At 38.0% G+C, this 26535-nt stretch overlaps 1 protein-coding gene across 2 annotated transcripts in view; it reads right to left on the reverse strand.

Annotated features, from left to right (window-relative positions):
• Positions 1-8261: 8261 nt before the first annotated feature.
• The window catches only part of slc38a6 (solute carrier family 38 member 6), a 31212-nt gene continuing 12938 nt past the window's right edge, over positions 8262-26535 (reverse strand). The window contains exons 4-14 of one of the 2 annotated variants that reach the window (XM_031890389.1): positions 23855-23933; positions 21886-21968; positions 21406-21464; positions 20100-20168; positions 19659-19709; positions 14634-14713; positions 14323-14423; positions 12725-12849; positions 12449-12593; positions 11322-11416; positions 8262-10030 (exon numbers count right to left, since the gene is read on the reverse strand). In XM_031890389.1, the coding sequence (XP_031746249.1) occupies positions 9956-10030; positions 11322-11416; positions 12449-12593; positions 12725-12849; positions 14323-14423; positions 14634-14713; positions 19659-19709; positions 20100-20168; positions 21406-21464; positions 21886-21968; positions 23855-23933 (962 nt within the window). In that variant the 3' untranslated portion in view covers positions 8262-9955. 2 annotated transcript variants of the gene reach the window in all.

Raw genomic sequence — 26535 nt, forward strand, 5'->3', positions numbered from 1 at the left:
CAACCACGCTAGAACCAGATATAGAACACTCCTATACTACGCGAGGAAAACTATTGCAATGGCTTGGATGGGACCTGAACCTCCTACAGTTCAAAACTGGATTACCCTGCTAAATCAAGTCTTGCCACTCATTAAACTAACTTTGATAGCCAGAGGTTCCAAAAAGAAATTTGAGAAAATTTGGAGCCCATGGTGGGAGGCAGGCCTAGGTGGACAAGGCTCCTTGACATAAAACGCAGCAACCCAATCTGCACACACAGATGACCTTAAATTCCTAATTAGACCTTTCATGCAACAGTCACTTACCCAAAACATCCGCACTACATGCAAGACCTAGTATGATATAATTGAATGGACCGACGATGTACAATTGAGATCTTCGTCATGCCAACCGAACCAATTTTATTATACTACTTTTGCTATAACAGAACTGTAACATGTTTAATATGCTACCGCAATACTGTAATCAATTATACATAATCTCCATTCCCTATTTTTTTTTCTCTTCCTTTTTTGTTTTATTGTTGTATTGTCTCTATGTATGTTGTTAAAACAATAAAAAAGTTAATCTATAAAAAAAAAATACACCATGAGCTCAGTATATAGCCTCTCCCAGCTGCAGCCCCTGGCTCAGGTTTACAGTCAGGAGTGAGTTATTCAGGTGGTTTATCTGTGGCTTTGGTTCATCTCCGTACTTGTCCTCCACAATTGCTCGGAAGATACAGGAACTTAAAAAATAAAAGTACCTTCAAATTCACTGCTTGTCCTCTTAATACAAAAGACAAAAAGTATATTCAGCCCAATTCATGCGGTATTCTAATTTTAAAAAAAATAAAATAAAAGAATTTAAATGGCACAGGTCCCATGTTTGGGTCTTTTTCCCATAGAACTTGCTAAATTGCTGTATTGGTGCAACTGAGTTACATTCGATTTTTTTTTTACTCTAAAAAAGAGCAAGAATGGAAAATAAGTCTTAGAAAGTCTTCGTAAAGCTGACATATAGTTCATTGGTTAGAAAAATATCTTTTGAGACGGTACTATGCATCATACTGCTGATTTGATTATTCATAAGCCTGAGCTAAACGTTGGAGTCTTCAGATAGAGAAGAATAATATTTGTGTTGGACTTCAGACAAGCTATGTAACCAAGTTATACTCCCAAATTGATTCTCGATGATAGAATTTTGTCGGTTATTCTCTTGGAACCTTTAGGTATTGCTTCAAATTCTCAGTTGTATATTTTTCTCTGGATAAGAGGTCTCTTAACAATGATTGCTCCAGAGTTTATCATCTGAAATACAAGGTAGTAAGGAGTTAATTAACGTTTCAGTAAACTCTGTAGACTTTCTGAGTCTGTAGCTGTTTAGCTATGCATTAAATTGCCAAACCACATTTCTGTACTCTGATTATGTGGGAGTGTAACCCAGTATTTCATTACACTGGATCTCTGTGGATGATCTGAGGAGACTTGTAAATCTTCCCTGTGATTGGCTGTAAGTCTTTTTAATTAAAATCAGTAACCCAAAAGAACGCTTTCAGTAATAATGTGTAGCCAATCACAGGTACACACACATTGTTTTTGTTGCCGGCTGGACCTTAAAGTTAGGTTTATTGCATCCCAAGTTGGGCTGTTTTGTTGACATTCTGCTACCACTTTGTATCACCTTCAGATTGCAAACTTGGCTGGACAAGTTGCAATTCACTGCAGCTCCTGGTAAAGCACGTGTTACATGGAAAACTTTGAGCCTAACAGCTAGAGATCAAATGCTGGCGGGTGATGTTGGAGGATGCTAACCCTTCTGGTCTCTGAGTGGAGCCTCTGGCTGCTCTACTAACCACCCTAAGTTTAACTCTCACCCTTAGGGGCTGATTTACTTACCCACGAACGGGTCGAATGGAGTCCGATTGCGTTTTTTTCGTAATGATCGGTATTTTGCGATTTTTTCGGATTCTTTACGAATTTTTCGTTACCAATACGATTTTTGCGTAAAAACGCGAGTTTTCCTATCCATTACGAAAGTTGCGTAAAAAGTTGCGCATTTTTCGTAGCGTTAAAACTTACGCGAAAAGTTGCGCATTTTTCGTAGCGTTAAGTTTTAACGCTACGAAAAATGCGCAACTTTTCGCGTAAGTTTTAACGCTACGAAAAATGCGCAACTTTTTACGCAACTTTCGTAATGGATAGGAAAACTCGCGTTTTTACGCAAAAATCGTATTGGTAACGAAAAATTCGTACAGAATCCGAAAAAATCGCAAAACATACGAAAAAGTCGCAAAATGTCCGTTTTCAAGTCGGAACTTTTCCAATTCGGGTCGGATTCGTGGGTTAGTAAATCAGCCCCATAGAGTGAGCCGATTACAAAATTGTCTGTGACACTAGCTACTCCTATTGAGGCCTCCTGGGGTCCAAAAAAAAAAAAAAAGCACATGGTGATTCTCCTTTTTTAAAGTGTAGGGACACCTGACACCCCTGACCATTTACAATACTGCCATGGACCACTTTAAACTGTAAAGGAAAACAGATTCCTCGCCACCCTCTAAAAAAGGACCGACCTTGGCTGGATTAAAGGAACAGTAACACCAAAAAATGAAAGAGCTTTAAAGTAATAAAAATATAATGCACTGTTGCCCTGCACTGGTAAAACTGGAGTGTTTGCTACAGTAACATTACTTTAATTGATATAATAGGCTGACTTGTAGCCATGGGGGCAGCCATTCAAGCTGGAAAAAAGAAGAAAGGGCACAGGTTACATAGCAGATAACAGATAAGTTCTGTAGAATACAATAGTGTTTTATCTGTTATCTGCTATGTAACCTGTGCCTTTTCTCCTTTTTTCCAGCTTGAATGGCTGCCCCCGTGGCTACATAGCAGCTTATTTATATAAATTATAAAAAGAGAAAGTTAATAGTCCCCTCATATGGGGGTTGATCTGACACTTTTTTTTAATCCCTGTATTAGATCCGTATGGGTGATACAGAACATGAAAAAGCCCTATTATGGGCTGGTGCTTCTTCGAATGGAGCCAATTTCCCCCCAGTAATTCATAATGTATCTCCAAGTGACTGGTTATCCAGCAATGATAGGACTAGCTGTGAGCACAGAGCCATACATATTATTTATGTAGGGTCAGGAGTTACAGAAATACAAGCAGGTAGGGCCCCTACCTGCTTTTTTAAGAAGAGGGTTCCAGCTTTAATCCAGGACACAGGCAGTATGCTGTATTTGGCCACCAGTGTGAGCACACTCTTACACACTGATACCTTAGGTTGCACAATCCTGCTCTACTATTTCTATGCATACATAAATGCAAAGAACCTTTTGTGTTAGTCAGCATTTAAGGATATTATTTACAGACCACTCAAGAGTGATAATCATAGAAGATATTAAACATCTGCTGGAATAAAAAGATATACATATCACACAAATGAGCCACTGCTGCGATTAATCAACGTCAGCTCTCATATTCGCTAAAATATACTGGTAACCTAGAGAATTCACCTTTATTACTATGTTGTGGTTGAAAATCAGGGGAAAGGGAAGACAAAGAAGGAAAGAATTAAGTGATATTTATACAGAGAGTGAATCATACACAAACAAAGTTTAAATGGAACCAGATGCGCACCCTGTCTGATATCTTAGGAACACAGTATAAGCAGCCACTAATCCGCGCAGAAGCAGCAAGGCTGAAATATTCCGTTCTGAGCATATAATGTTCTAATCGCAAAGACATACAGCACACAAACCATCATTTACTTCTCATCCTACAGTCATTTTTTAGCATTTTTGTTTTAGCCATTAGATGCTAAGCGAAAAACCGTAAAGATTATTTTCTGTGTATTTTGGAGTGCTAGGATTTCAAGTTTACAAATGGATAATTGAAATAAGATTTCAAACATTGTGTTCTGTTTGTACAGCAGTGATGTCAGTGACTATGTTGTGCCAACCAAATACACTCACTTGTTGCATAATGATAAATAAAAGTTGATGATTTCTAAATAAAATCCACTCATCCTAAATAATCCAACTGGGCCCCAAATAGCTGCTTGGACATTCCTACTGTGCTGTGTAGGGGGGACACTGGCAAACCCACAATAGGAAGGATTTTAGAATCCAGTTATTTAGCCTATGAGATTTGTTAGATCAGTGTAATTTCACTTTTCAAAAGTGTGTCCAAATGACATAATATCCAAACATTATGTTGTGGTTCAGTGGTGTCATATCCAGAAAAAAAGCTTATTGGTCACCTGCAAATAAAAGGGACTAATTAAATCAAATATTTATGGCTCTTTAAAACGCTCAATTTTAGACGTGCAGACTTTGCCAGTATAAGGGCATCTCTGCAATGTGTCAACTGGGAAAGGCTTTTTATAGGGTTAGACACAGAAATGAAGCAAAAAAAATGAAGCAAAAAGGGGTGGGAACCTTACTATCACGGGGGGGTAAGTTGGTTGATGAGAATGGGGAAAAAGCAGTTATTTTTCATCTGTCTATACATCTGAGGAGCCAGCTAATGAAGGCTTCCCTTTTAATATGCCCAGTTCTAGTAATTTAGCTACTGACGCATGGGTCACTCGGGAGGAAATTCAAAAGAGACTTGCACATGTAAAGGTAAACAAAGGTCTAGGGCCGGATGGGATTCATCCCAGGGTATTAAATGAGCTGAGCGCTGTGATTGCCAAACCTCTTCACATAATTTTTCAGGATTCGTTGAGGTCTGGCATGGTGCCGAGAGACTGGCGAATTGCTAATGTGGTGCCGTTATTTAAAAAGGGATCCCGTTCTCAGACTGAAAACTATAGGCCTGTTAGTCTGACATCAGTAGTAGGAAAACTTTTGGAAGGTGTAACAAGGGATAGGGTACTTGAATACATTGCAGTTCACAATACTATTAGTTTGTGCCAGCATGGTTTTATGCATAACAGATCTTGCCAGACTAATTTAGTCGCCTTTTATGAGGAGGTGAGCAGGAACCTCGATGATGGAATGGCAGTTGATGTCATCTACTTGGACTTTGCTAAAGCGTTTGATACAATACAGCATAGAAAGTTAATGATCAAATTGAGGAATATTGGGCTAGAACATAATATTTGTACTTGGATAGAGAACTGGCTGAAGGATAGAGTACAAAGAGTGGTGGTAAATGGAACATTTTCTAATTGGGCCAGTGTGGTTAGTGGAGTACCGCAGGGGTCAGTCCTTGGGCCTTTGCTTTTTGACATATTTATTAATGACCTGGAGGTGGGCATAGACAGTACTGTTTCTATTTTTGCTGATGACACAAAATTGTGCAAAACTATAAGTTCCATGCAGGATGTTGCCGCTTTGCAGAGCGATTTGACAGATAACAAGTTGTCTAATTCCAGGCAATGTCATTCTGTGGCTACTAAAGCAAATAAAGTGCTGTCTTGTATAAAAAAGGGCATTGACTCAAGGGATGAAAACATAATTTTGCCCCTTTATAGGTCCCTGGTAAGGCCTCACCTTGAGTATGCGGTGCAGTTTTGGGCTCCAGTCTCTAAGTACATTAGAGGGGATTATAGGCAGATGGGGGTGTTTCTTTTTTCCCATAAAAACAATCAACGCACCAGAGGCCACCCCTTTAGATTAGAGGAACGGAGCTTCCATTTGAAGCAGCGTAGGTGGTTTCTCACGGTGAGGGCAGTGAGGTTGGGGAATGCCCTTCCTAGTGATGTGGTAATGGCAGATTCTGTTAATGCCTTTAAGAGGGGCCTGGATGAGTTCTTGAACAATCAGAATATCCAAGGCTATTGTGATACTAATATCTACAGTTAGTACTAGTGGTTGTATTTATAGTTTATGTATGTGATAGTAATAGATTGGTAAGTATAGGTTGTGTTTTATTTTCTTATTGTACAATAAGCAAATGACGCTGGAAATAACATAATGCAAGATATGTATATCTTAATGCAATAAAAGGATTGTTAAAAAAAAAAAAAGTAAAGGTTGTGTGTGCTGGGTTTATTTGGAAAGGTTGAGCGTGATGGACTCTTTTTTAACCCCATGTAACACATATATATATATATATATATATATATATATATATATATATAATTTGTTGCACTGAAGATCCTCACCCCAGCCAATAAAGGGTTGGTTCACACCTTTTAATATGTTATACAGTGTCTTATTCCAACAACTTTGCAATTGGTCTTCATTATTTTAATTATTTGCCTTCTTCTGCTGCCTCTTTCTAGCTTTCAAAATGAGGGTCACTGACCCAGGCAGCCAAAAACCTATTGCTCTGTGAGGCTACAAGTTATTGTTACTTTTTATTCCCTATCTTTCTATTTAGCCCCTCTCCTATTCATCTTCCATTCTCTCATTCAAACCTCTGCCTGGTTGCTAGGGTAAATAAGGTGCTAGCAACAATATAGCTGCTGGAATACCAAACTGGAGAGCTGCTGAACAGAATATCTATGATCCATACTAAAAGTTTATTTAAAGGTGAACTATCCCTTTATATAATTGTATCATCATTTACTTATACAGTGCCAGCAAAGCACGCAGCGCTTGACATTATTTTTATAACAAAAAGGATATAACAATTATTGAATAAACAGAATAAAAGGGATACAGAATAAAAAATTGACACAGAAGAGATTTCTGAATTTATTTTCAAGAAAAACAAAATAATAAACAAACATGCATTAAGAATACATATTTTACAACAGATTATGTTCAAATGTATTTATAAGTTGCAAATAAAATACAGTGCAGTTCTATATAGAATTTAAATGCCACACAATTCTGGGGGTTTAGCAGCACTAAGGTTTGACAGCAATGTATATAAGAAAAAACATCAGCATTATAAACTAGCACCATGATTTCCTGCCAACATCGGTATGTGCTCTCTGCGCCGTCACGTGCAAACCTCTGTGCCCCCAATGTGTGCAGCTGTCTGGGCTCTTCAGGGTGGCATGTGGGTGGGATATGGCTGTCCATCATGGCTGCCCCTTACCTGTACAACCAGAGCACGGTACTAAGTATAAGGTTCCCTTAAGAACAGTATGTTGCACTTGTTTCCTTGCCCAGTAATCTAACATATAAGGGCAACGACACAAACAATAAAATGCCCAGAATTGCTCCCAACTGATATGAGTGTCAAGTGCCTGAACCATAGGTTTCCGAGTGACCATCAAAGCCATTGCATTCAATATGGAGAGATTGCAGGTATTTTGCCTCCTACATGTTGAGCTGTTAAAAGCTTGTGTGTCAAAACGACCAGAATTGTATAGTGTTCCTTTGCCCTAAGACTACAACTGCCTATTGAAAATACAGGGAGCATGAAACCAGGAACAATTACATACACTGCTATTGGAGGAACTAGCGAGGAAAAATAAAGGCTACATTGCAGTGTAGGGCAGCATTGGTCAGGCTGTGAGTGTGCCCTAGGAGCTAAATAGATACCAAGAGAAAGAGATGATACATTGTGGTTTGGGTTTTTCATCTTTCTAGCACTTAAAGGAATACTGTCATGGAAAAACATATTTTTTTTTTCTCCAGCAGAATCCTGCATTGAAATCCAGATTTTTTTATATTTAATTTTGAAATATTACATGGGGATAGCCATATTCTTCATTTCCCAGGTGCCACAGCCATGTGACTTGTGCTCACACTTTACTGTTGTGCTGCAAGTTGGAGTGATATCACCCCCCTCCTAGCAGCCAATCAGCAGTACATATCAGAACAGTACTCAATAGTAAGAAATCCAAGTCCGGCTTGGGACTCCTCCAGTTGCATGGGAGCAGGAGAAACAATAGGTTACCTGAAAGCAATTCTAATGTGTAGATGGCTGCCTACACACCAAAATTACAACTAAAAAAATACATTTGTTGGTTCAAGAATACAATTTTAAATGGTAGAGTGAATTGTTTGCTATGTAAACAGTGTAATTTAGAAATAAAACATATACCATAAAAATCATGACAGTATCCCTTTAAGATTATTACAGCCTTATTTCACCATACAGTTAGGATTTATAGTGCAAATTCAAGTACTTACTGTCCCCACTATACAGTCCATACACAGATCCCATTCTTTCCAATATACCTAAAGGTTAAGTTCACCTTTTATTATTAACTTTTTAACTTCCTTGTTTCTTAACCTGGGTCCCCAAATGTTGTTGGACCCATGCTTTAAAAGTACTGACAATGCTCATTTTAAGGTGAACTACTACCTTAAGGGGATTATATTGCTAATAACACATAAGTAAAGCTGAAAAAAAAAAGATTTACAAAGTGTCTCAGACAGACAAATACTGCTGGTGGACAGTAGTGAATTTAATAAATTCATACATGTAACTTTTTTCTAAAATTATTCTTTGTTACAGCAGGCTAAAAAAATAAAATAGACATACAAACCCCATTAATTGTTTATAAAAGTGTTAGTCTATATAAAAATATCATTGTGCTTGATAGTGTGTATTTAAATCAGGTCCAGACTAATTCATAACAGAGGCCCAAACAGCCCCCAGCAGCCCAATAAATAGTGACTGTCTATGGCATCTTACAGCAGCCCCTCTGGCATTTGCCAGAATCCACAGATTGGCAGAAGCTTAAAAAATTAAGTTTTTCCCAATTTTGCATGCAAGCTGCAACAAAAGGCTTCTGAATAGATAGAGGCTGGCTCAAACTGAAGCTGGTGCTGCATTTCATGGGGGATTCCCTCAAAATTGACACAAGTTCTATGTAAGCTCTAATAAAGAGCCCACATATTAGGCAGCGCTGAATAATCAGTAGGATATATAAGGGATAGACTGCCCAAGCAGCTTGTACGAGCTTATCTTTACAGATCTGTCCCTGTTTAAGTTGCATGTGCTATTTTGACAGAAGATGGGGGGAAGCAAATGACCCTTGCCCACCCTAGCACTTTTGGCTAGATTCCTCAGCTGAATTTTGTTTTTGAAGGTGACTGTCAGCAGCAGCACAATAATAAGGCACAAAGTGCATACCTATGCTTTGCCTTCTATGTACAGCATTGGATGCTAAAATGGCTGAGTAAGAAAATGCGGAACTGCCCTGAATGCATTCTGTTATTTTGCTCAGATTTTTTTCTTTTACACAGGTCTTTGAGTTTTTGGTATTTAGCAATACTCCAGGATTTTTCTTAAATGCATACAAGTAGCTATAACATATAAAAATAGGGAAGGATTCCCTTTAAGGCACATTGTAAGTATAAAAAGTCCATTACAGGTATGGGATCAATAATCCTGAAACCCATTATCCAGAAAGTTCTGAATTACGGGAAGTCCATCTCTCAGACTCCATTATATGCAAATAATTCTAATTTTTAAAAATGATTTCCTTTTTCCCTGTAATAATAAAACAGAATCTTGTACTTGATTCCACCTAATATAATTAATCCTTATTGGAGCCAAACCAAGCCTATTGGGTTTATTTAATGTTTAAATAATATTTTAGTAGACTTAAGCTATGGAGATCCAAATTACAGAAAGATCCCTTATCCTGAAAACCCCAGGTCCTGAGCATTCTGGATAACGGGTCCCATGCCTCTACTAAACTCCACAGAATTAACATGAATACCCTATTCATCTTTTCATTTTGTTTGTGATAAACAATGATTTGTTTCAGGTATATATATGTGAAGGATGAAATATAATCCCTTTGGTCATTTGACATATTTGGCTTTGTGGACCTTTGATCTGCTTGGATCGGATCACTACAATCCTCGGCTGATTTACACCTAATGTGCAATTAACGTAGCATGTCCAGCTTTGTAAACAACAGGTTTCCCCTCGTGTAATTTAGCTGCTGACGTTTTTACTTTCTTGAAGGCCCACTAGCCGTCAGAGTGGCGTGCTCTGAAGACAGTCTATTTCTGAACCAATTTCCCCCTGTAACTGGATACCCTTAGCTGTAAATCCTTGCACATTCTGTTCAAATGTAAACTGCAGCAGGATTCTCTTCTATTCATTTTAAGCCAAATTCATGATAATTAGCGTTAAACTGCAGGCACCAATACAAATACCAAGAACAAGCAAGCCACAGGCCTGGGAAAAAGAGAGAAAACAAACAGAAATTAGTAGTTGTGGAAGGAATCAATTTACACTTGGTGAGAACAGCTATTCACTTGGGCACCGGTTCAAAAGATCTGCTGATTGCCAGCTCTGAAAAGCAGGTACATAAACAGTTTTCTTAGGAGCAGCAGCTCCTTTCAGAATTCTCTGTGCATCCTGCTCATTCTAACTGCATATTAAAGATTATACTCAGTCAATAAAACTGGGAAGCAGCATTGCAGGAGCAGCTACAAACCAGCCAGAATATCTCATTAAACAAAAGAAATCAGCCATGAGGCACAGTGCATTATACAGAGAAAGCAAATCAACCCAAGATTTCTTGTTCCACAGCTATAATGCATTTGTGCTTAACAGAACTTGGCTGCTCTTGAAACAGATTCAAATATGAGATTCATTTGTAGGACATGTAAAAGTAGTTACGGCTAAATATGCATGTCTGCTTTGGCTTTAGATATAACTGTATTTATCTATACAGGATGCATGCTTTAGGTTAATGTTATTTTTCTCCATGCTTCACTGAGTGAATTATAAACAGCCGAACATTTCCTGTTCCGATGCCTATAATCAGCCATCTGAAATTGCTGGGCGGACCCACTGAGTTCAGTCAGAGGGGATTATTTATGAAGGTGGTGCAGCCCAGAATGGGGGCTTTCAGTGATAACAGTGAGACACCACAGCTGGACAATGGCACCACAGACTGAGGTCAAGGTGAGCCATATATAGTGGCTGAGACGGACTCAATCCATATTATAGCACTAAAGTAAGAATCTATTTTTTATCAGCTACAATGTTTATTTTACAGTGTTGGTGTTGATGATATTTTTAAGTGCATATACAATACTGAAGTTTCCTTATAATAATGTTACAATAATGTTACAATAATGACATTTTGTTATGAATTTAATCTAAAGCCTCTTGCTGTAGAAGCAGGACATGAGGGAAACCCATTTTTATGAGCCAACTGAATAACAAGTAAAAAAACAAGGTGAGAAATAAACACAGTAAAGGTATTTTTACTACTGCCATTTTGTAATCATTATTTCTATATTAAACTACATCCAACTAATGTTATATAAATGCTAAACAATAATAAATGAGTGCTGTCCGACCAGGCTCCGGTGATGTGATCCAATGGACTTTTATGACCCAATTACTGCCCATTAGCTCCATGACTTCATCATTTAAATCATTTTGACTGCCAGAAGGTTAGCACATTGGATTTTTGAAAAATATTGGCCACTGATATAGAGTAAATATCACCTACCCCAAACTTTTGAGGAGATGAACAATCTTCCCTGCCAAGCTTCACATAAAACAGTCCCGGGAACACAAACAACAGACATGTTGATGTGGTGGATCCTTTAAAAAAACAAAACAAAACAAAAGAATTATATATATACCAAACAAAATAACAGAGGCAAATAATTAACCAGAAGGGTAACCCTGGCAGTTGGTAAGTTGTTTTACTCCAGTCCCATGGAATCTACTTAAAGGGTAGGTTAACTTTTAATTTGTTATTGAATTACATTTTCTGCGCAACTTTTAAAATTATCTTTTTTTTATTTTTTGAATTATTTGCCTTTCTCTGCAGCTTTCAAATAGGGGTCACTGATCAAAAAAACAGCCAAAAAACTATTTTTGACAGAGCTTTTATTTGTTATTCTTTATTACGCATTCTATTTAGGCCTCTCCTATTCATATTCCTGTCTCTTTTAAATCACTGCCTGGTTGCTGGGTTAAACTGGACCCTAGCAACCAGATAGCTGTTGAAATTCCAAACTGAAAAATTGCTGAGAAAAAAAGCAAAATAATTAAAAAAATCGCAAATAATAAAAAAATGAATACCAACTGCAAATTGTGCAAATAGCACAATCTACATTATACTAAAAGTTAATTTAAAGGTGAACTACACCAAAATTAAAACATAAATTGCACGAGGGTTTAAAAAACACTGGCTGTGTGCACTATACCTAAGGGGAGTTTGTGAGCTGCAAAAAACTTTGGTAAGTGGGGGGTATAATAATGGTTCCTGTGCAGCCTTGGCTACCAGACCATCTGCTAAATTCTCTCAATTTCGCTGTTTGGGGAGGACGGGCGGGGGCGGCGGGGGCGTGGTTGCATGGGAATTTAGGCCCTGGTTCAAACATCTACTGGTAAAACTGACTTTAGGGGGCAGATTTTAATTTTAATTCATTCCTATGGGACTTTTAGAAGTGTATTTATCAAATGGTGAACTCTAATTTTCACTCATTGATAAATAAGCTTCTAAAAATGAAGGAATGAATAAAAAGTAGGTGATATTTTCTGTGGTGCACTCTAATCTTACATTATGATAAATCAGCCCCTATGCATGTGATGGTGTAAATGCTAAACTCTTAGAAATATACTTACCCACAACACCAAACACGCTCCTCATGTCAGGCACATATATAGCGAGCAGCACAATAATTATGTTTAGCACCAAAGTCACCAAAATGTGACGGATATATGAAAAAGGGTATCGGGAAAAGAACATCATCATAACTGCTTTCCTTGCCTAGAATCAGAAGAAAACAACAAAACATCAGAAGAATTTGAGTAGAATTTGAAAAAACATTTCCGGCCTGTCCGACTAAATGGAAACATGACAGCCAATTGCGCTCAGTGGATGAAGATCATGTTACTTACTGGAAAATGGATAAGCGGGACTGTTAATAGAACAGCAAGCAATATGCATAACCGCACAGTAATGATAAGGACATCTTTGGGCAGATATTTGCTGTATCCCTGAAGTAATTCGGATTTAACATTATCTAGAAGAAAAATCAAAAGGTTTATTGTGAAGCTGCTTTGAGCTATTTTGTTCAGATCAGCATAGAAATGAAATATACAGCAGAGCCACAGTAACAAACAGTATGCTAATAATTCAGACAAATAGATTTTCCAGCATTTTGTTATAATGACTGCTCCTTACTTTATTACTGTTATAAAGTTATCACATTGTTTATTGTATTTACAGGGGCCTTCATCTTGGCTGAAGGCCAAGTGCTTTTATACAGGTCATGGAACTTTGAGGTGACTTCTAATATCCTCATATTTTACAACAGGGGGTACATATTATAATACACAAGTTCCAGTGAGTCATGTGACAGAAACTGTATCACTAAGCACAGTTTATAATAATATAATTTACAGGATATTCAAGGCTCTTGTGTATCATATAAAAAAAAATGCACCCATGACCTGTATAAATGCATGTGACCTGCAGCATTCTGCAACTCTGAGTTGGGTGAATGTCAACCTGACTAGACCCATGTAACTGAGCCCAAAAAACCCAAAATATCTAATAGAAGATAAAATCCTACCCACTACAGAAGATATAAGCAACTTGGCACACAGATCAAACTAGATGAACTCCAAGTAACTTTACACAAGCGTATGAGTGTCATTATAAGAAAGCGGGGGAGAAACAGAAAGTGAAATCTTTTTAAAACTGTCTATGACCTTAACCCTGACTCAACTTTTCATACATTTTAGATATGTTAATTTCTTTAGGTACCTTAGTAGCCAGTTACTAAAAGTAAGTGATCAATGTAAACAAATGTTTAGCACAAAAGAGCTGACAGGAAACATAGAATTTGCAGGGCCAGCACCATGGCCTTTTAATGCAGACTATATTCTATGACACTTCCAGGGTTAATGATGAATTCACTGTATAACTGTATGTTACCTAACTGAATGTGCTGCCCCACGCAGAGATATGCTGAATTCATAGATAGTGTCACGTATATTTAAGAGAAGCTTCTTACACCTGTATCGCTCCCCCTGACTGCACCCAGAGAAGCAGCTATTCTATTATTTAGTGCTGCCCGACTGCCCCTGTGAACCAGTACCCTTCCTCTTCTTAAACGTGCAACCAGAATCCAGTTTGCATTATGCATTACTCAGCTCCCTTAAAGCATGGCACTGAAACATTGCCTATTATTTCTTCCTTTCCAAAGTGTTGCTCTCAGCCACCTCGCTACTACTCAAAAATACTTGGCTAAGGCACATTATTATGAACACATATTTATAAAGGCTAACATATGCTGCAGCACTGTACGATAGGAGGGCGTATACCTCTAACATACCAATTAGATACAAATACTGACTGCTACAGCAGATAATGAGGGCTTAGGTCGGACATCCTTGTAATAGAGGAGTTAATGGCAATTCTGCATAGCTTCTTAAAGGGGTATGAATATTTGCAATTTGGTGGCAATCGAGTCAAATATTAATATACATACCATAAAAGGTGAGGTAGCCAAACAATGCAGAAATATAATAAATGAGAAAGCTCAAAGCTATCCCTACATTGGCAACATTCTGCATCTTGCTCTTGGATGGACTGGATAAAACAAAAGAAAACAGAGTTCGGATTCAGGAATGTTGGAAATATATGAATCTTGCATTACTGTGAAAATATGAATTGTAAATATGAACATTTAATTCCTGGTGTTCTTGATTTTTTTTTTATATCGTTTAAAATATACATACATAATTAATTTTAAAAAAAGTAGAAAACAGATAATTTCGTTCATGTTAATCTCTCACATACCTTTTGAGTTCACAGTAAATGGGCAAAACCGATGTGTGGCACAGAAAGGAGAATGCCATCGTTGGTAATGCAAAGGCACTCTAGAAAGGAAAAAATACATACTTTAAAAGAAAAGTAACCTTGTAGCTTAATCTGATCAGATATGGTGATGTAGGCCATACATTTGGTTTCCATACAAATACAACTTGGTATATTGTTGTATATTGTTGGCCATTACCACTGGGTAGACGCCTCCTAGGTAGAGAAAATGGTTTTCTGGTTGTACTGTATACAGTAATTAAGGTTTCTCAGAAGCAATACAATGTCTACTGAAACGGAACTGCAAGAAGTAGCAAAACACAATTCTTATAACAATAATGCTGCTGCAACGTATACATGGGCCTACAGGAGGATCCATTTAAGCCAGGTCTCAGCCTGTCAACTCATACCCAGTTACACACAGCCATATACCTTTAACTGGGACCATGTTCTGCAAAGCCCTAACCCTTGTAAGGTCCATAATCAGGGCCCTGTCTCTAAATCTGGGTGAGATATGGGTTGGTCAGGCTATGTTCCTATATTACAGGTGCAACAGCAGGACATGTTGAAGTTAATATAGAAACAATTGCCGTTAATTAGTATCAAGCTGCTAAATGACTCAAATACTAAGATGATCTTGCAAAAATGATGGTGAGGGAGGTGTATGTGCTAACTAAAGGGTAAGAACTGTGAATACACAACAGCACTCTTGTGCTTGCACCAGCTACTGTAGTTGGTTAAAGGTGTTTATACCAATGGAACAGCATTGTGTTACTAAGGCGAGGGTCACTCTGGCACAATGTCACCCTGTTGCTATGTACAGGTAGTTATATCCCAAAGAACCACTTCTCCCTGTTTTGTTTGTAACCCAATACTGCAGTAAAAGTCCACGGTTAAATCGAGCTTGACAAGAACAAGCATACTTGGATTACATTTTTGAATGTCCCCTACATTTTAAATCCGACCACAGGTCGACCTTAGTGAAATCCAAGTCTCCCGTGGGGCCCATTATCCCCAGGATACTGGCAGCTTTTGAAGTACATAAGATCAGAGGGTCTCCCTGCTCTATAATTTCATATCAATACATCATCAGTGTAATGTCAAGGAGCTCTTAATATGATAGATCCGAGATACACTAGCCAGCTTTCATCAGATGATATAACAATGCCATTACATGACACATAACCAGTACAATGTTTTTTATTTAATATCACTCTTAGCCAGTATCCAGAAATGATTAGAGAACTGAGGAAACATTTTGTAACAAAGTAAAAAATGTCTTAGAGCTTAAATTAGCAGTTCACTTTTTACTTAACTTTTAATGTGTTATAGAATTGCTCATTTTTTATTGTTTTTAAACTCCTACAGTCAAAAAAAACTCTGTTACAATTAAAATGTAATTGTTACCAGTGCTTTTTTTTTTTACTTATATTTTTATTGAGGCCCTATACTTTGCATTTACCAGCCTCCCATTCATACCACTGCATGGTTGCTAGTGTGCATTTGACCGTAGCAACCAGCTGCTGAATGTTAAAAAAAATTAAAAAACACAGAAAAAAAATGAAAACCAACTGCAAAACAACTTAGAATAAAACAGCCTATATCTTACTTCATGGTAATTTCTAAATAGTGGTTTATCTGCCACCTCCAGCACCTCCCAGTGCATTTCCCATACAACTGTAAAGTAAGAGACGCTTAGGTTGTCAAGATAAGCCATGAGCCTAAAGCTTATTAAAGGAACAGTAACACCAAAAAATGAAAGTGTATAAAAGTAACTAAAATATAATGTGCTGCTGCCCTGCACTGGTAAAAGTTGTGTGTTTACTTCAGAAAGTCTACTATAATTTATATAAATAAGCTGCTATGTAGCCATGGGGGCATCCATTCAAAGGAGAAAAGGCACAGGCACATAGCAGATAACAGATAAAACACTATTGTATTCTACAGAACTTATCTGTTATCTGCTATGTAACCTGTGCCCTTTCTCCTTTTTTCCAGCTTGAATGGCTGCCCCCATGGCTACACAGCAGCTTATTATATAAATTATAGTAGTGTTACTGTAGCAAACACACCAGTTTTACCAGTGCATTATATATTTTAATTACTTTAAAACACTTTAATTTTTTGATGTTACTGTTCCTTTAAGGTGGGAGAGGCACAAAAGATCAACCTAAAGCTGTTGATGGAATGGTGGTACTTGCAGTTCAACAACATTTGCAGGGCAGCAGCTTGCCTATCCCTTGTTTATACCAGTTGATTACTTATGAAAGTTCAGCTTTTTTTTTTTATTTTATGGCAGCCAAACAGGAGCTTATCAAAGCAATATAGGGGTTTTAAAAGCCAGGTAGATGGTTCTCTTCAGGCCAGATTATGGCAGCTAAATATACTATACAACAAAGATCACTTAAAGCTGCCATCCCTCGGCATGCCCTAATCCAGTTTTCTGCAAATTAGGCAAATGCTAATCCAGTTTATATAAATACGCATGTTGGGGCATCCTGCTGATCCAGGCATGGTGGGGGCCACGGATTTCCACCAGCTGGCAATAAAATAACCTTATTTTGATTCTGAGTTCAGAAAGGGTAACTTAAATAACAGCTTTATGAAATGGCATACCATATATTTAAAACAACAGATTTATAAATACTGTATCTTTGTGTGAATTCTACTGTGGAACAAAATGTTATTGTTCAAGTTTGAGTACAGAGAAACTGTGTTGTGGTAACGGGCACAACACTACATGCAAAAATAAGAATGTGGAACAATTACAGTATATTGCACATACAGTGGCTTGCAAAAGTATTCGGCCCCCTTGAACTTTTCCACATTTTGTCCCATTACAGCCACAAACATGAATCAATTTTATTGGAATTCCACGTGAAAGACCAATACAAAGTGGTGTACACGTGAGAAGTGGAACGAAAATCATACATGATTCCAAACATTTTTTACAAATAAATAACTGCAAAGTGGGGTGTGTGTAATTATTCAGCCCCCTGAGTCAATACTTTGTAGAACCACCTTTTGCTGCAATTACAGCTGCCAGGCTTTTAGGGTATGTCCCTACCAGCTTTGCACATCTAGAGACTGAAATCCATGCCCATTCTTCTTTGCAAAACAGCTCCAGCTCAGTCAGATTAGATGGACAGCGTTTGTGAACAGCAGTTTTCAGATCTTGCCACAGATTCTCCATTGGATTTAGATCTGGACTTTGACTGGGCCATTCTAACACATGGATATGTTTTGTTTTAAACCATTCCATTGTTGCCCTGGCTTTATGTTTAGGGTCGTTGTCCTGCTGGAAGGTGAACCTCCGCCCCAGTCTCAAGTCTTTTGCTGACTCCAAGAGGTTTTCTTCCAAGATTGCCCTGTATTTGGCTCCATCCATCTTCCCATCAACTCTGACCAGCTTCCCTGTCCCTGCTGAAGAGAAGCACCCCCAGAGCATGATGCTGACACCACCATATTTGACAGTGGGGATGGTGTATTCAGAGTGATGTACAGTGTTAGTTTTCCGCCACACATAGCGTTTTGCATTTTGGCCAAAAAGTTCCATTTTGGTCTCATCTGACCAGAGCACCTTCTTCCACATGTTTGCTGTGTCCCCCACATGGCTTGTGGCAAACTGCAAACGGGACTTCTTATGGTTTTCTGTTAACAATGGCTTTCTTCTTGCCACTCTTCCATAAAGGCCAACTTTGTGCAGTGCACGACTAATAGTTGTCCTATGGACAGATTCCCCCACCTGAGCTGTAGATCTCTGCAGCTCGTCCAGAGTCACCATGGGCCTCTTGGCTGCATTTCTGATCAGCGCTCTCCTTGTTCGGCCTGTGAGTTTAGGTGGACGGCCTTGTCTTGGTAGGTTCACAGTTGTGCTATACTCCTTCCATTTCTGAATGATCGCTTGAACAGTGCTCCGTGGGATGTTCAAGGCTTTGGAAATCTTTTTGTAGCCTAAGCCTGCTTTAAATTTCTCAATAACTTTATCCCTGACCTGTCTGGTGTGTTCTTTGGACTTCATGGTGTTGTTGCTCCCAATATTCTCTTAGACAACCTCTGAGGCCGTCACAGAGCAGCTGTATTTGTACTGACATTAGATTACACACAGGTGCACTCTATTTAGTCATTAGCACTCATCAGGCAATGTCTATGGGCAACTGACTGCACTCAGACCAAAGGGGGCTGAATAATTACTCACACCCCACTTTGCAGTTATTTATTTGTAAAAAATGTTTGGAATCATGTACGATTTTCGTTCCACTTCTCACGTGTACACCACTTTGTATTGGTCTTTCACGTGGAATTCCAATAAAATTGATTCATGTTTGTGGCTGTAATGTGACAAAATGTGGAAAAGTTCAAGGGGGCCGAATACTTTTGCAAGCCACTGTATGTTTATAGGAGATAACAAGATAGCAAAGTAAAATTCTAACTTTAATAAAAATTTGGTGTTTATTGAACCTTTCAGATTTATTTACGACTACATTTATAATCATAGTTTAGAACATTCTCTGTATAGAACGTAAGCTGGCCATACACGCACCGATATAAACCTCATTTTGTCCAATATTCGGTGCGTGTACGTCGGATCGACGAGGCGACCGCTCTCATAAAGGCTGCAGATATCGGTCGTCTCGACGATCGGGCAGGTTAAAATATTTTGAGTGGGCACTGTTGAAGGTGCCAACGCAAAATCTACGTTTAGGGCTGAATCAACAGGTGGAGGTAGAATCCCTACTGTTTCTACCTCCATATCTGAACATTAACGGGGAAACCAATGGTCGCAGGAAAGATCGTTATTGCTATGGGTATGGCCACCTTTAGTCACCTTTAAAATCAGAAATACAATTTTTTTTGAGAAATCTGTAAATAAATGTGGCATGTTGTTATGATAAAACAAGACAAAATAGAATTTGTAATGTGTACTCTGGCAATCGGTAGTAAAACCAAGAATTCTTTTTTTTTTTTTTTTACGTGTCTTTAATTCTTATAGCAGGAAATGCTCACCTCCTTGGAAAAATCAAATAACTTTGGTTTACATTCAGAGATGTTGGGTGCCTAGAGAGAGGGAACAGCACAATAAAATTAAAGCTCACCCAAAACACACATGTAATAAAAAGAATAGTGTCTATACTTCTAATCTATTGATTGGTTGTGGGGCCCAAGGAATACAACTTCAGCAAAGCAATGTTTAATTCAGGGAGAGAAGAGTCAGAGAAAGGTCAGACTGAGAGGCCGGAGTTCCAAGTGAACCTGACAGATTTATGGGCCCTCTCTCAGCAGAGAAGCTCAAGGTTAGTGTTGGAAGGGACAGATACCTTTGCTTGGGGCTAGAAAGCATCTAAAGGAATGCCAAAATGTAATGTTATATTGATGGAAAAATGTCCATTAAAAATTGCTCAGATTGTGTTTGTCATGGAGTATATGGAAATGCAAATAAAGTGTTACCTGGAGGAATGTTACAGTATGATTTAGCGGAGGAAGAGGACATGGAATGTTCCATTTTTTAATTACAATCTGAAAAGAAAAAATAATTATATTAGGAAAGACCTTGTGAATATAGAAAATGTCCTAAGCTTTAGTTCCCACTAATGGTCATTGACTAACCAGACATTGGCAGAGTTCTGATTTTCCAAATAAAAACGTATGGCTTCACTTTACATGAAACGGAAACTTAATGCTATAATGCCCTGCTCTGAAAATAGTTCTTTTGTTGGCCCCATGTGGAAAAGCTACCCTTTGCAATTAATGTAAAAAAAGCAACAACATTTTCCCCAAGTCTAATAAACAATAGCAACCAGCCAGAAAGTACTATTTACTGGTCATCTATTTAATAAACAAACATCTTCCCCGATATACGCCAGCTGGCATTCCGGTTAAGCTTGATTTGATAGGTTACTCTATGAACTGTCACAATACCGTTTCCCACTTATGTAACTAGGGGCCAGTGAAATATATTGTTCTCTTTGTATTTCATGAAACCTATGTGAGCAATACGAGTTATCACAAGCAAGTATTTTAGTTGATATAATTTACTGTACAAAAATATCAGCTCTCTGGGACCGTTTCTAACTCCAACCCAATCCTAAACTATCAGATTTACAAGACAGGACTCAAAGTGCATCAGGTCAGGTACCTGTGGAATTTGGGAAAAGCCTTGATGTTCTGACAGTATGGGAGGGCTGCAAGTGCCCAGCACAGTGAGTTAGGTAAGTAAATAACAGAAGAGCACCTAAATACCCCACTGTTACTTCAGTGTCCTTTGTGTCCTCCAAGTGAAGTGACATAAAAAGTAGTGAGATATTTTTGGGCTCAAAACCACCAATTAAGCCCAAGTGTGGAAGCAACCACAAAGAAAAGGCATAGTGTGTGGTGCATGTTCTGTCCAGACAAGCCAGACTTTGTCAGTGAGAGAGACCTGGTTTTATGATGAGGTTTGGCTTGTCTGAAGAGAAGGTTGAGTGCCAACTTTGCACATAGCAACTCTTTATTAATGTTAAAAGCACATATATACTGTTAAGCTTTTCCATTAAATTCTCCTCAGAGATTTCCCAAAATCATTTTTTGGATGTCATACTTTCTCATATTTCTGCCACTATAACAGAGAGAAGGATGCAGATGTAGAAGGGAAATGCATTTAAAAAGGAAACGCACGTTCCGGACTACATGGAGTCATTAAAAAAATAAATAAATAAAAATAGAAGCAATAAGTAATTTCGGCCATTTAAGCCAAAGAGCCATTTTAAGAACTTACCACAACGGCAAAGTACACCATAAAGAAAAATGACAAACTACTTGTGTAGCCAAGAAAGCCTGTAAAATAACAGTAAAATAAAAAGCAATTTATATGGAACCTGATCTTAATGCAGAGTTAAGGGTTTACATTTCTGGTATGTTTTATTTTACAGTGCGTGGTATCTGGAGTTTAAGGTTTGGAATAACAGCGTTCCCAGTGCCTGTCACAGATCATTTATGTCATTTTGTAGGGCAGAATTAGAACTGGCTTACCACTAATGGCATACTATAAGTAAAAGCTACCCTTTAATGTTCTGCTGTAAAGTTTTTATTTTAGTGTAACAGACAACATACTACTGCAACTCAAGTAATAACTTAACAAGCCAGGCCCCTGGCTGAAAATTAAAATAACCCAAATTAAATGTCTCCCTCCTTTCTCTTCAGCCCCCTTGTACACCCAAACTTCCCATAATGCAGAGTCGTTGGTTTAGCTGCTTACCTATTTTGGGTAGAAGGGCCAGGGGAAGCACAATGCAGACAGAAGTAATTATCAGCAGGGTTCTGCCATCTAAGTACCAAGGCCTGAGATAAAGCAAAATGCAAACAGGTTAAAGCAAAGCATGGCAAGGTTGTATAACAAAGTTTATAGCTACAGTGGCTTCCTTTGTGTGGCTCAAACATACAAACCTAATTTACTTGCTGCAATACATACCCCCATATTTAATAAAAGGCAATATGTTTTCCCAGGAGCAGTAACCCATAGCAACCAATAAGAGATTTCCTTTTAAACAGGGGACCAGTAAATGCTACCAGCTGATTGGTTGCTATGGATAACTGCTCCTGGGCAAACAGTACTTTTATTACATAACTCCAATAGGCTTTAATTTACTAAAGAGTTTGTCTATAACACTTATCCATTAAAAGGGTGATTCACCTTTAGTTTTAAGTATGTTATAGAATGTCCTATTCCTAGCAGCTATGCAATTGGTAGGGATGCACCAAATCCAGGATCCAGTTTAGGATTTGGCCAACATTCAGCCTTTTTCAGCAGGATTCGGCCAAATCGATGCCATCTTGCACATAAACACAGAAGTTAACATTTTTGTCACTGCGCGTGGTTGTCTTTACCCCTCCTTTATCCTAATTTGTCTATGCAATTGAGGATTTGGATTCGGATTCAGCGTTCATCCAGATCCTAAAATAGTGGATTTGGTGCATCCCTAGCAATTGGTCTTCAAAAACTATAAGAAAGAAATAATGAATTATTTATTTTCATCTTTTGCCTCAAATTCAAATGCGAGTCAATGACCCCGACAGTCAAAAAATGATAACTTTATTGCTATTATTACTTTTTATTACTTATCTTTCTATTCAATCCCTATTCTGTTCCTATTCCAGTCACTTATTTAAACCACATCCTGGTTGCTAGGGTAAACCAGACCATAGTAACCAAATAGCAGCTCAAATACTAAACTGAAGAGCTGCTGAACAGAAAGTTAAATTAATAAAAAACTACAAGATATAAAAAAATACAAAACGAAGACCAAATACAAATTTTCTTAAAATAGCATTAAACCCATATTAGACCGATTTTTTTGTTTGCACCACAATTATTGATACGTGGTGTCAAATGCTAAAAGAAAATACATCATGGTGCTTGTGACAGCTGTTTCTCTGCACCACACCAGCTAATAATGACAAAATAATAAGTGTTGCAGGACACATTTCCACTTCCGAAGCTGGTACCACTATGTTTATTGCATGCCTATGGCCAGTGCTGTGCATTATGGTTATTTAATAATAGGTGCCACTGTGATGCTTTGCTTCCTCAGAATGTCAGCAGCAGAGATATCAACAGTCCAAACCAAAAGAATACACAATAAATGACCATGCTGGCAAGGTTAGCTGTGCTTGGGTAAAGTCATGAGGAAGTGGAAAGAAATAAGGCCATAAAAGAGAATGCTTGGGACCTGGGGTTTTCCAGAAAGGGATCTTTCTATAATTTGACCCCATACCTTAATGTCTACTAGAAAAGCATTTAAACATTAAAGGATCGTTTTGCCTCCAATAAGGATTAATATCTCAGTAAGATAAGAATAAATATCTTAGCTGGGATCAAGTACAAGATACTGTTTTATTAATACAGAGAAACAGGGAAAATATGATAATTCTTTAAAAATGTAATTATTTGAAAAAAAATGAAGTCTATGGGAGATGGCTTTCTCAAGTTTTCTGGATAATGGGTTTCTGTATAACTGATCCTATACATAACAAGGCAGATGACTTAAACATATAACAGTATGCACAGGCTCAAGTGTGTATGATTTCCAATCAATATAAAAGCCTTGCTTCTCATGAGAAGACTAGTATATTAGAGACGCTAAACTAAACCACTGCCCCCATAAAGGCTGTTACGAAATAATGCTGAAGTTGATAAAAACTCTGCACATAAAACAGTATATACTTACTCTCCTTGGGCACCAGGTAGAAAACTTGCAATAGCAGCCGGCAGCTCAGATTTAATGATGAACAAATAGGATGACATTGCTACGAGACAGAAAACAGGATCAACAACTGCACACAAAAATATTTGTACAACTTTTAGGTTCGGGATTGGCCAAACATATCAAATGTTCCTTTTAAACAAACAAAACAAAAAACAGGACATGGTTTGGCTTGCAACAAAACAGCACATTCCTAAAGCTTCTGACATTCTGATGCACTAAGTCACAGAATTTGTGGCAGCCTCTGAAATGTGTTTATTAGTTGGAAATAAACTTAAATAGAACACAGTCGCTCTAATTATAGTACACTTAGCGCTGATTTACTAGTAGAATCACTGGCGTAACTATAGAGGAAGCAGACCCCATGGTCACAGGAGGCCAGGGGGGCTCAAACCGTGGGGTCTGCTTCCTCTACACTAAAAAAAAAATAGTGGGTGGGCGGGATAAAGGTTTGTTGCACTGAGCGGCTGAGGACCCTATTGAGTAGAATCAATACAGTAGTTCAGTTAGACTAGAGAAAAACTTTGCATTAAATGTAACACTCATTCGCCCAGATGATGATGATCTTCTGAAGTTTAGCACTTTAGCTGTAACAGCCATATTAAAACCTGCACAACTGAGCAGGGTTGTCCCCTTTCCTAGAAGACAATACAGCCTTCCCATATTTTTATCTCTCTTCCCTCTTAATAACACTGGCATCAGGCATTATTTTTGCCTGCCAGGTGAGCTTGAGTCACACGCTTTGCATTAGAAACAACTAAGCTCAAGAGTCTAAACTTGGGGATATAGGGGTTCACGTATGCAGCCTGCCTAGGAATTCTCTGTAACTCATGAACATTTACCGATCGCACTGTTTCTCCAATCCTTTAATAGGGCTACCCTTTTGTTTTGCAGAGGACCCTAGGTGACCCTATCCATTGTAAAAACAATAATAATATTTTTAACCACATTCACCAACTGAGAGAATAATGGAATAAATAACGCTACTTTTTTGCTGGCAAATCATACTGCATTAATGGCACTTTTGGGAAACCTAAATTGAAGCCTCCCTAGGTCTAGTTTGTAAATCACAAATCTGAAGAATGGGGAGAAAGGTCAAACTAAACATTGTGTATTATTTTAAGTTTTCCAGGCCCATCTAACTAATTTCCAGTTTCAACCTCGTTTTTAGTCATGGCTTGCATTAACAAAGAGAACATCTTTGTTTAGACTGCGACGAATGCAGAAAAAACACCAAGTATGTTTTTGCAAAAGAAATGAAAACGGCATTTTCATGCAAGAAGATTAATTAGAGAAAACAGAAGAGAATGTTATTTTACTGGAAATGAAAAATTACAAAAATGAAAAGAGTCATACACCTACAACATAATTAAACGCCACAAGATGCTAGCTAGATCATAAAGTTAGAACCTGCCTTGCCTAGAAGAATCCCACAGCTGTTAGTGGTCTCCTCAATACCGCTGCCTAAAGCTCGGCAGGCAAATTTACCAGTGCCCTCAAAACCCTCATTTCAGAGCAAACAGTAGGTCTGGTAAGAAAATTAGATCAGATTACCCAAAATCATAAACTTATTTAACCACTTAAACACCAGTGCATGACATCTCTGGAAAATGGTAGTTTAGATAGTTAGTCTAAAGTAGGCTGGCCACAGCCAGGTCACTCCTGGGCACATGTAAAAATACTTTCCATAAGACAACAATGACCTAAAATATTACAGGAATGTTTATATTTAAGTGTCTCCGGCTAAACCAGAGACTTCTAAATTGCGGGAAAGGGATTAAGTAGATGAAGGGCAGCACTGAGGTCAATTGTGGTATTTGCTTATTCACTCTCCTAAATTTTACAGAATGCCCAGGCTGAAGGCTAACTAGTGGTGACTGCATGTACATGGGAGATGAACAGATCATGGCTTCTAGTGCCCATTCCTATGGTTGGTAATCACCCACGTAGAACCTGGGATCAGAAAAGACACAGCCACACATGCAACAGCACTCTTCATTAATTAGCTATGACGAATCGAACAGATGGTTTCACTATTTTGTATATTATAGTTGTTCGGATTTAAGCAGATGAGAATATCTGAAGCCATAAAAGCTATATTTTCATATCTGTTGCTCCTGAATAAAACAAAATTACTGAAAAAAAGAAATCCAGAGCATCTATCCAAATGCCTTTGGAGCAAAGTGTTATACCTATAATATGTATTTATTTATTCAGAGTCCTGGTAACTGTTTTGTTTTTGCTCCCCAGGCAATTCTCCCATGGGAGTTTCTTAAAACTCAAGATATATTTTAAGTCTGTCATCACATAGTCCCTTTGATCCTTATGGTCCCTCTACCAGGCATACTACAGTCTGCTACACAACATTTATAAAAGATGGAGGACTGATTTGGACAAAACATAGGCAAAGTTAGAGCTTACCAAATACAGGTAGTAATATTTGAGATTATACTGTATTTCAGAAAGGTTCAAATGAAAACAGCATGTTCTTGCCTTACTAGTCTTCTATCTCAATGCTAAAAGAGGCTTTTTAAGCACAATCACTCAAAACTTATGCAAATATACTGTTTGCAACATACTGTACATCCTTTATTTCCTCCCTAATAAAGAACTCAGCAAGTGATGATTATGCAAGAATTGTGTGC

The sequence above is a fragment of the Xenopus tropicalis genome, chromosome 8, assembly GCF_000004195.4.
Source record: "Xenopus tropicalis strain Nigerian chromosome 8, UCB_Xtro_10.0, whole genome shotgun sequence".
Classification (NCBI taxonomy): Eukaryota; Metazoa; Chordata; class Amphibia; order Anura; family Pipidae; genus Xenopus; species Xenopus tropicalis.